General features: G+C 38.3%; 1 protein-coding gene across 3 annotated transcripts in view; it reads left to right on the forward strand.

The window, feature by feature from the left end:
* LOC134205247 (cadherin-23) overlaps window positions 1-12,130 on the forward strand; it is a 127,696-nt gene that overhangs the window by 84,863 nt on the left and 30,703 nt on the right. For all 3 annotated transcript variants that reach the window (XM_062680330.1, XM_062680332.1, XM_062680331.1), the window contains exon 5: window positions 74-1,720. In XM_062680330.1, coding sequence (XP_062536314.1) covers window positions 74-1,720 — 1,647 coding nt within the window. The remainder of the gene's footprint in view (window positions 1-73; window positions 1,721-12,130) is intronic.

Genomic DNA, 12,130 nt, shown 5'->3' on the forward strand with positions numbered 1-12,130 from the left:
TTAACACATAACTTCATTACCAAATGTACTTAAAAAAGGAATGAATTTCATAACAATAAATGTACTTTTGCAGCCATCACCATCGGTTAAAACGGAAGTAACTATCATCATAACCGATATCAATGATGAAACTCCAACATTCAGAAGTTACTCATATGAGAGTGAAATCAATGAAAATGCACAAGAAAATACTCCAGTGTCGTTTCTCGGGTTCGCCCGGAATGAGGTTTTCGATTACGATCAAGGCCATAATGGAACATTCGATCTCTACTTAGAACCCAATAATGGTCTTTTCGAAATAACACCCAGTAGAGCGGTGAACGAGGCCACATTTGTTCTGCGTGTGAAAGATCCAGTTTTACTAGACTACGAGAAAGTAAAATCAATGAATTTCACTATCCATGCCAGAGAAATCGCTCCGGAAGGAAAACATAGCATGGCAATGATCGTTGTCCATATCAGAGATCAGAATGATAACTTCCCGGAGTTTTCAAAAGATATTTACGAGTGTTATTTGCCGGAAAACAGCGGGGTAGGAGCATTATTGACACAGATTCAGGCGGTTGACGTAGATTCGGGTGATTTTGGAACAAGTGGTATTCGATTCATAAACTTATCGGGCAGTATAGCGAGCTTATTGGCACTAAACCCATTGACTGGAGTAATAACTATTAAAGCCCCTGGAGGGCATGCACTTGATCGTGAGCTAGTTCAGAAGCATTATCTCACTATAGAGGCGCGAGATAATTTAGGGCGTGGGAACCGTAACTCTGTGCAGCTGGTTGTACACATCCTTGACGTAAACGACAATGCTCCAGTGTTTCTACAAAGCATGTACGAGGCTCGTTTGATGGAGAATAAACTTTCTTTTGAGGCACCGCTTATCGTGGAAGCAAGGGATGCTGATTTGAATGGCACTAAAAACAGTGAAATAAGATACGACATAATTGAAGGACGATTCAGAGAGAACTTTACTATTGATGAAAAATCGGGCAAACTGAGACCCATAACCCCCATTGATTTCGAATCTCTCACCAGTGGAACATTCAATATACGACCAATTCATTTAACCGTACTTGCTTCAGATGGTGGGGTGCCAATATTAAGCACAAAAGTATCAGTTACCATACATGTACAAGATGTAAATGATCATCCGCCGCAATTTTTGCATTCAACCTACATGCAATCAGTGCCAGAGAACTTGCCTAGTGGAAGTCCTATTTTAGAGGTGAAGGCCATAGACAAAGACGGATCATCACCAAATAACTTCATCGTCTATCGAATACAGAGTGGCGCGAGTGACAAGTTTGTAATAAGCCCCGATACCGGTGTTATATCCGTGGCCACTGGCGCTACCTTAGATCCAGATATGACCGATCCCAAGACTACAGAATATTCGCTCAGTGTGATAGCCCTTGATGGGGGAATCGGGGAACAACAGCTCCAGAGCATGTGCAAGGTAAATATATCGATCAAGGATGTGAATAACAAAGCCCCGTACTTCTTGGACCCAGGAACGATATCGATCCGTGAAAATACTCCTGTTGGGACGTATGCGTATCGACTGATAGCTAACGATCTCGACAGGGAGCCAATTCTCCGCTACTACATGGATAGCAACACTTCAGAAGCGCGTTCGGAAGAAGGTGCACTCGTAAAAGTTACCGAATACGACTATTTATCAGCGTTTATGTTGAATTCTACCGATGGATTGATACGGGTAAGTGAATATGGCGATAGCTTTTTCAGTACATTCCTTTTACTTGTTTAAGAAAATCATATCGATTGATGTAGTAATTTTCATTTATTATTTTAAAACCTAAATTTTTAGGGAGTCAAATGGGATTACATCTTATCCTTCAATATTTTAGATATATATTTTTTAAATTAGGGTAGAGAACCATTTGGGCAGTACACCCTATTCCCGTCAGCAACGTTCATTACTCGAGCGCATTACAACCGAATTACTTGTTCCTGTCGATATCTAGTGATGTACAAACAATCAAGCCATTTGATTGGAACGCGGTCGAGTTTTTAATGTTGTGGACGGGAATAGGTGGTGCTGCCCAAATGGTCCCGCTCCCTATTTGTCAAGAGAAGAAAAAAGTTCGTAAGACTTGAACTTCTTCTTCTTCTTCTTCAATGGCTCTACATTCCAACTGGAACTTGGTCTGCTTTTCAACTAAATGTTCTATTAGCATTTCTTCAGTTTTTAATTGAAAGCTTTTCTATACGCACCTTTGCATGTGGCAAGTACAATGGATGGATACACTATGCCCAGGGTGTCGAGAATGCTTCCAACCCGAAAACATCCTAGACCGGACCGAGAATTGAACTCGCCATCTCCGGATTGGCTATCCTACGCCTTTGCTCGCAAGGCTACTGGATACCCCTGGAGAGTTAAACTTATTTGCTTTTCAATATGTGCAAGCCTTTGTCGATTTTTGGCATCAACAGAATACAGTTTAACCCGAAATGACATAATGTATAAGCAAACTAAAAAAATAGTCGGCAAATTGAAATGCATGTTATGTTCTATGAAAATTTCGATTCATCGTATTTTCGATTATAAACGTGATGTAATTTTTCTGAATCTATTTTCGGTCAGAAAAATTGCTTCGCCCAAATTCAATCAATCAAATTCAAATCACCAAGTAAAAAACGTAGAGCTATTAGATCAGTCGAATTTTGGTTAGGAAGCCTTGAAAAAGTGCAAAACTTTAACTCGGTAAATAATAATAAATTGACACCAGCGTGACATAAAAATCAAATTACTTTGGCGTTTGGTTTATGTTGAGGTTTGTTTATTTAATTGGTCAACAGGTAAAACCTTAACCCCAATGACAACAGCTTATGATGACATAAAATTTTTAAATCTACTTCATTAGGTTCATTAGGAATCCTAGTCATACGCCAACACTGATTTGATAAACCAAAAACATGCTAAATGAGTGAAAACGAGGGCTCGACATTGAGTTGACGATTTTCGGAGCGACCTATGAATTTGAGGCATTTCTCTAATTCGCCTTCGGATACAATATTTAAGTTTTGACACATGTAATGCTAGGTAAATAAGTATAATGATCATATGCAATTGATTTAGTGTGGATATAGCTGGGAAATTTGAAGAAACTACTTGAAACTGTGTTGTGCAAGCACCTCAAAACTGTGTGAAGGAAAAAAATCTAAAACATGATCTATATTCCATAAATCGGCAAAACTCAACACAAGAAGAAAGTAGACAAGGTTATAAACTATACGTAGCAAAAACCTAAGGCTAAGGTATAATTTCTGGATCAGGCTATAGAAACGCCGGTTTATTGTTTCGTCTCTTAAAACTGTTAATGAAGATTATGAGACGGATTTAGATAAACAAATTTCAGTTTGTCTCACATTTGAAATCCTACTAATTCAATCTTCTATAAGAAAGGCGATATGGCACATGTAATCTATAATTAATTCATAAGAATTATAACTCTAACGAATCTAGAATAAACTAAACATACAGAGTCAGTCAATCTGCCCAACGGTAGAAATTCACTTAGCTACACCCAAAACGACGATTCTCCGATGTTGACTTCCAATCACTTTTTGTTGGGGTCGGCCAATGGCCTATGATCGTGGGTTCCTCTGGCTGGATTACAACTCTACCATACTTCGAAACAGCTAGAAACAATCCCAGCAGTTCGCGGAATTATTTACTAACGATTACTCGAAGAACGAAGTGATTCTTTCCGGCGGAGCCAATCTGTTGGAGATTTGGTAATTCCAATCCATCTTCTTTGGAAATTCCAAAAAAAATCCTCTTGGTAGTTCTAAAGAGTTTCCAGAGGAAATTCCAAAGTATTTCACAGAAAAAATGGAAGAAACTCCTATAAATTTCCCGGGAAACTCCAACAAATTTCTTTAAAGAATTTCTTGCGACAACTCCTGTGATTTTCTAATTTTTTTTTGGGAATTGTTAGTATGTTGGGAAAACTCAGCAGAATTTTCTGGGGAATTTTAAAATAGTTTTATGTCGATGGAAATACAGATGAATATTCCGGTGACATTTATTAGATTTCTGCGCTTATTTCCAAAAAAATAAAAATCCAGAAAAATTTCACAAGAAAACAAGCACAGTAAAAACTCGCTACGTCGAACCATGCCGCAGTCGCTACCGGCCAAAATTGCTAATTGGTCTGCATGATAAAGGGTCGGTAGTTTTACAGGCTTGGACAATAGCACTAACTTCTGCCACGAGACGAGCCAGCCTTGGGCTGAAATTCTCCTTAATAAAGATATAAAAAAATAACTTCTGCCGTTTTCAACGGTCTGAAAGTAACCTTCATCCAGGCATCATTGAAGGCAGCTCTCGAACATATCTGGATTAGCAAGAATCGTATGTTCAAAGGCCTCGTTCCTGGCTGTCTGGCGGTCTGGAACACTCGGCGTCTATCAACCCTTTCTTCCTCGGTTCTAGCACGTCGCAACCTTCTCTTAGCTCTAATACAGGTTCTACGAATGTCCGTGATAGTGTTCGACCACCAATACATCGGATGGCGATTACCGTGTTCTTCCTGGGCATAGTAGCGTCACATGTCCGAGCTTGCAAATCAGATAACTCGTCGCCACTCAGGCCTAGAGTCCGATTTTCCCATATTAGGGATTACTCTAGCAGTTCTGAAGTAAACAACGAGGTGCGCCATCTTGGGTCATCTGTATCTACTCGCCATGTGGTTCTATTGGAAGTATAACTGACTATAAAACGTATTTCCTTCTGGTCACTGGATGTATACCCCTCATGAATCTTCCATTCAGGCTCTATTCTCCATCCCGCGCTGCAGAAAGTCACATCGATGCATGACTCACCACGCGGTCGACTGAACGATGACGCTTGGCTTGGGACTACGTTTAGTACCGCTAGCAACTCTAGAAGGACCTTTGCAGTCATATGACTTGTGTCCATAATCGAAGCACTTAGCACAGGCCTGAGGTTGTTGGTTTATGCTTACCGGGAATATGGATCGACCTACCTTCAGCACCTTCTTGGTTTCAGGCAAGGATACTTGGAATTAGGAAACCGGCGCTCCAGCTCTTCCCGACCTTAACCGAATTGCGGTGTCCTGAATTTCAACGCCGCACTGATTTCTCAGTGCGGCCACCACTGCTTCGGCTTCGGTTATTTCGTCTATGCCGCAGAGTTGGGTGACCTCTACTGCGCATAATTGTGCGCTTTGAGCGGCATATCCGATCAGGAATCCATAACAAAATTATAACTCAATTCTATCAATGGTAGTTATTTAAAACAACGTGTGTTATAATTAGATAATTCGATAAAAATGTGTCGGCCAGTTTTATTTCATATCAAAATTATAACAACACTAGTTTATTTGTGGACGCAGTAGCGCCCGTGGCAAGTGTTTTTTTAACGATTCATTAATTCCCTTGAAAAAAATCAAAATTTTCAACGTCTGTTGTCTGTGATTTTTCATCGATTGCTGTGTCTGGTTGTCTAAGGTTGTCACTGGTTTTGTTTTCTGCAACTGATAGTCAAAAAGAATTGACGTGTCAATTTTTTTTTTTGAGAATTTCCCCACGTGTGCGTCTGGTTGGCTAGTCACCGGACAGACAAACAGGGCTATTATTGAGGTGTCAATTTTTTTTTTTTTTTTTGAGAATTTCCCCACGTGCTGCATCTGGTTGGCTAGTCACCGGACAGACAAACAGGGCTGTATATATAGTATTACTTATGTATATTTACACAGAATAATTGCCTACATTTTTTGATATTGGAAAAAACGGAGGTAATCACCTCCAGTATAACTTGAATCAATGTTCGATGTTAATAAGCTAGTACAAAGTTAATTGCCTACATTATGGATGGAAATCCGGCGTTGTAGCGTACCACATTTTTATACGTGATGTAGGCAATTACCATGAAAGTAGATTTTTGTACCTCATAATCATATCAACGGTTGTTACAATGTTGAAATGAAGGTAACAACCTCTGATATAATTATGTTACGGCTAGAGGGAATTTTGATATAATTTTTGTTATTTTAACAACTAACCAGCCAATTTTATAACACATTTTGTTACATTATTTTTCTGAAATAAATAACTCGCCTTGTTATAATTTTGTTATGCATTCTTGATCGGGTAACCTGGGTTTTTAACTGATTAACCGCTTGACTAATTAACCCCACCAATTATACCTCTATAGTTCTACATTCCTGTATTTCAACTTAGTATTCTACTAGCATTTCCTCAGTTAATTGAAAGCTTTTCAATGCTCACCGTTGCATGGATATATATCTCTATGTGGTAAGTACAATGGATACACTATGCCAAGAATTGGACCTTACTTAGCCATGCAGGAAGTTACGCGGCTAAAAAGCAAGACCACACTCCAAATTGGAGGAATATGTTACAGCATATTATTTTGCTGGTAACCAATCATCAATTTGGAACTTTGCTAATAATTTTGGCAATTTATTCCGGTTTGCTGAAATTCAGTAAACCTTGCTAGATTGCTGTACATTCAGCTTGTTGTTCTGTTGTCACTGTCACTACATGCCTTGGTAAAAAAAACATCACGCAGAACCTGAGTTGCAACGTGAATGGTGAAATGAAGCAGCTCGTTGAGCTGAGTCGATTGGTATATAACACTATGGGTCTCAGAGGCTTCTATAAAAAGTACGTTTTCGGAGTGAAATGATAGCCTTTCGGTACAACTTTGTTGTACAAGAATGGCAAAAATGCTATCCGTAAGTAAAAATAGGTAATAAGCTGCCTTTCTTTTAGCTTTCAAAAAATGGAGAGTGTTTAATTGTCATCAATCAATTGCACGGTCGATGGCCTTCGAAGACGAGTCAAAATGCATGAGGTCCTTGATACAAATGTATGCAAACTTTATCCTTGCACTAAACAAAACATTTACAATAAATGTTCCATTGTATATTAACAAATGTTAATTTGATTTTCAAATTGTTTTTTATTGTTTTGAATACAAGCCATAAAAACCTTAAATATTCCTTTGAATACATGAAGAAAATAATTATAATTATAATAAATAAAATATGAAATAATTGAAATAAAACAATAATACACACCAAATTTTTTTCGCCGAAAATCAGCAAAATTTTGCTGAATTTTGCCGAGCTGAATGATCAGCAATCATTTCAGCAAAAAGAAATTACTGAAAATTTCGGCAAAGTGATCTGACATTTCATTTGCCAACTATTTGCTGGATAATCAGCAAATTAGAAAAGTTTGCTGAAAATTCAGTTGGTTTGGCCGTTGCAGGATTTGACAGCATCATGCTGATAAAATTCAGCAAAATATTTTTAATTGTTGATGTCATCAGATTTTTCGATCCAAATTAATAAGAAAATAATTTTTAAATTTAATTTATTTTAAAGAGCGCATTAGAAATTTAAAATCATTATAATAGATATACACATTAATCGAATCTGTGTGAATAAAAGGACCTCGAGCGCTGGACGCTGGACATCCTCTTCGATAATTGGATTGGCTGAAAAATATATTAAATTATCCATATCATTATTCGATATTAATCTTAAAGAAATGTACATACAATATGACTTATTAGAAGAAATACTTACCAGTATTATGTTGGATTGAGCGGAATTCAGTGATTCATTAAATAAATAACACAAATCAAAAACCTCGCCAGAAACAGCAATTGGAAAAGCTCCTGCCTAAAATGAAAATGGCTTCTTTTCTTCACACTGTGGAACTGTCAAGTAGATGGGAAATGCTGAACGATCAGTAATCTGAAGAAGTATGCTGATTTTCAGTTAAGACAAAACAAATAACTGACTTTCAGTAATCTCCAAAATTGCTGATTGATTTTCAGCAAATCGTTTTGCTGGAATGGTAATTAAGATTTTGTGTACATAATGAAATTCTGACAGGTAATGCAGTTTCTAGTAAATTTACTATGCTAAACCAGTTTTATACGACAACGGTATAATTTCATATGAAATCTATATATATAAAAATGAAATGGTCTGTGTTCGTATCCGCATAACTCGAAAACGGCTGGATGGATTTTCTTCATTCCTTCAGCAGATATGTTCGTTATCGTTTCCGACGGGTTTATATAATATTTCCTCATGCGAAAGTCAAGGGTAAGGTTAGGTAAATCGTGAAAACTAAAATTAAGATTCGTATGGATATTTCACAAGGGCAGTTCAAAACGCACATTTTCGCCTACTATGCAGGACAACGTCTGCCGGGTCGACTAGTGAAACTATAGAATTTAAAATGTGCTATAAAAATAATAAAATTATGGCCTACTATGGAGCGTCTTTGTTTGATAGAATAATTGGTTTGCAGTATTTGGTCTAAAACATTGCCAAATAATACTTTTAGAAGCTCAGTTTGTTCTAAGAAGAATTAGAATACAAATTTTTCTTTGATTTCATATAATATGATATCTGAAAGTTAGGCTGATATTTGACAAAGTTAGAGCGTTTGTAAAACTGATTTTCCCTAATGAGACATTTTTATCAAAATCTGCATATTATCATCATTTGGAGCTGCTTTCAAGAAATATGATGTTCTACAAAGTTTTCATAAATTCAATACTGAAGAGATTAATTACAATAGATTGTAAATCGGATGAAAATTGCTAAAGTTATGATTATTTTTATGAAAGTCTAAACTTGATGGTCAAAAAATCACCTTAAAGGCCTTTGCGCGACCTCTAAACTTCAATATTTTGGCCTGAAATTCTGAGGCTACTCTTTTTTTGACATAAAAAAGCGTTTGGGCACACGAATTCCAGGTTTCGGAAACATTCGAAAAATATGCCGCACTCTAATATGAAATCAGCTGGTTTTCAGCGGTTTTGCACATTTTGCTGAATTGATCCAGCAAAGTGCTGTCAATTCATATTCCAGCCTGAAATGCAGAATTTTCAGCATAACAAGCTGATGATTCAGTAAACGACTGACAGATAGGGGAACGGTTCGGCACTTCAGCTCTTAGCTCCTATTTCCATCCCATCAAAAACAAAGCAATGAAAAGGAATTTGGTTTGTTTCTTTTTTTCGTGACTTTTTTTACCGCTGAGCAGGCGTGTTAGCAAAAAAAGCAACGAGATTGGTGCTGTATTTCTTTATTTTGCAATAAGATGAATTAATGTTCAGTGAGATGGAAAACGGAACAGTTCCCCTATGACAGTAGTGCAATTTGCTGAAAGTTTCCGTAATTTATTTTACTGAAATGATAGCTGACTTTTCAGCAAAATTTTGCTGATTTTCGGCGAAAAAATTTAGGACAAAGGCGTACCCTGACACCTTCAGTTCTTACTGCTGACGCCAAATTATCATTGAATCAATTACGCTAAAACTGCTGGTGCCACACCATTACCCAATCTCTGGCGCCGCTAGTGGTAGGTGATCACTTGTGCCTAAAAAGAGAAAACAAATCAGAAAGTAGGGTACACCGGGGCAAGTCAAAACATGATCATACATAAAAAATAAGCAACCTTACCAAACATTTTTATAAATATTTTGTACACTGAAATTATTTTTCTAAATGCATAATTTCATCGCATATCGGGGCAAGTAGAAACACTGCGCTATATACAGCCGTATCAAAAATAAAATATATGTACTCAGAGAGACTTTAGTTGCTCGAAGTTGTTAAGGTGACTATTAGAGTGATTCAAATTTTGACTTTTTCGCTCCCCTATGCTTAAACGATTGCTTTTGCTATTTTAATAGTCCTCCCAAATGTTTAGCTGATTTGGATGTAATTTGGATGTACACGTGCCGTTTGAAGGTTATATGAAAATTACTATGAAAATTGCCACTCATGTAAAGGACCGTTTCGTGAAGCAGTCCAGAATATATTTGAATATATTTAATTCATCGTCATCATAGAATAGATCCTAAGCTGAAAGTCAGTTGTTGTTGCGAAGCAATCTGACTTTTGTGAGCAAAATTATAAAGAAAACAGAAATGCTCATGATTGATATTGATGTTATTCTTTTATGTATTAAATTGAATTTCCCACAATTCAGTATTTCCATAATAACTTTTGTTGCCAGCATCAAATCGTTTAGCAACAACGACGATATTTCCCCTTGTTAGATTTCCTTCCTTCCTTGTTAGAACGGTTTTCACAAAAGTTACTGTTTTTATAGTAATTTTCATACAAGCTTCAAACTGCTTGTGCTCAGTCAAATTACATCCAAATTAGCTAAAAATTTGGGACGATTATTAAAATGGCAAATGCCATCGTTTAAGCATAAGGGAGCAAAAAAGTCAAAATTTGAATCACTCTAGTGACTATACTGCCATAATACGCATAAGAGTCCCATATATATGCTTCTGATGATTTTGATTATCTTTCAGAAATCAGCTTAAAACTGTCTCCTGTCTAAAAAAAACCTAATAGAATAGTAGGCTTTGTTTTAAAAATTTGGTATTGATATTTACTTATCTTAATATAAGTCACATAACATATTTTAATAGGCTATAAACATACATATTTATTTTATTTATTACCATACTAAGACCGGAGTGGCCTGTGCAATACATAAAAGTCTTCTCCATTCAGCTCGCTGCATTTCGCCAACCACGCAGTCTGTGGAGGGTCCACAAACCGCCCTCCACCTGATCAATCCACCTTGCCCGCTGTGCACCTCGCCTTCTTGTTCCCGTCGGATCGTTCTCGAGAACCATTTTCACCGGATTGCTGTCCGACATTCTGGTTACGTGCCCGGCCCACCGCAGTCGTCCGATTTTCGCGGTGTGAACGATGGATGGTTCTTCCAACAGCTGATGCAACTTGTGGTTCATTCGCCTCCTTCACGTACCGTCCGCCAACTGCACCCCACAGGTACGCAGCACTTTCCTTTCGAAAACTCCCAGTGCGCGTTGGTCCTCCACGAGCATCGTCCAGATCTCGTGTCCATAGAGAACTACCGGTCCAATAAGCGTTTTGAAGATAGTCAGTTTGGTACGGCGGCGAACTCTATTCGATCGGAGCGTTTTGCGGAGTCCAAAGTACGTATGATGGGTCTCCAAATTTCTCTGCTGGTATCGTTTTTGGCAGTCACCAGTGAGCCTAAGTGACACGAATTCTTCAACCACCTCGATTTCGTCACCACCGATAGAAACTCGTGGTGGGTGGCTTACATTGACCTCTCTTGAGCCTCTTCCTATCATGTACTTCGTCTTCGACGTGTTGATGACTAGTCCAATCCGTTTAGCTTCGCTTTTCAGTCTGATGTAGGCTTCCTCCATCCTCTCAAAGTTACGTGCCATTATATCAATGTCGTCGGCGACACCAAATTACTGGACGGACTTTGTGAAAATCATACCACTCGTGTCAATCCCTGCCCTTCGTATTACTCCCTCTAAAGCGATGTTGAATAGCCGACACGAAAGACCATCACCATGCCGTAACCCTCTGCGCGTTTCGAAGGGACTCGAGAATGCCCTTGAAACTCGAAATACGCACATCACCCGATCCATCATCACCTTGATCAACCGTATCAGTTTATCCGGGCATCCGTTTTCGTGCATTAGCTGCCATAGCTGGTCCCGATCGATTGTATCATATGCGGCTTTGAAGTCGATAAATAGATGATGTGTGAGCATGTTGTATTCGCGGCATTTCTGCAATACCTGACGTACGGCGAACACCTGGTCTGTGGTAGAACGTTCACCCATAAATCCCGCATGGTACTGCCCCACGAACTCTCATGCAATAGGTGTTAGTCGGCGGCATAAAATTTGGGAGAGTACCTTGCAGGCGGCGTTCAGCAATGTGATTGCGCGGTAGTTGCTACAATCCAGCTTATCGCCCTTTTTGTAGATGGGACACACGAGATCTTCCATCCACCCCTGCGGCAGAACCTCATCCTCCCATAAACTTAAATATGGTCTATTTAATTTTCCCATGCCAATATATACAGATAAAGAACATCATGCCAATTTTTAGGAAGATTGCATTTTTTTTTCAATTTATTAGATTTTCTTGTATTTCGCCATGTAAAACGAGTTTTAAACATTCTTCGGCAAAATTCTCAAGTCGGACTTTTATACAAATAAGGGCAGTATACAACAAAGTCACAAACGTAATTTTAGGGACCAAATTCTAGGGAACAC

The sequence above is a fragment of the Armigeres subalbatus genome, chromosome 1, assembly GCF_024139115.2.
Source record: "Armigeres subalbatus isolate Guangzhou_Male chromosome 1, GZ_Asu_2, whole genome shotgun sequence".
Taxonomy (NCBI): domain Eukaryota; kingdom Metazoa; phylum Arthropoda; class Insecta; order Diptera; family Culicidae; genus Armigeres; species Armigeres subalbatus.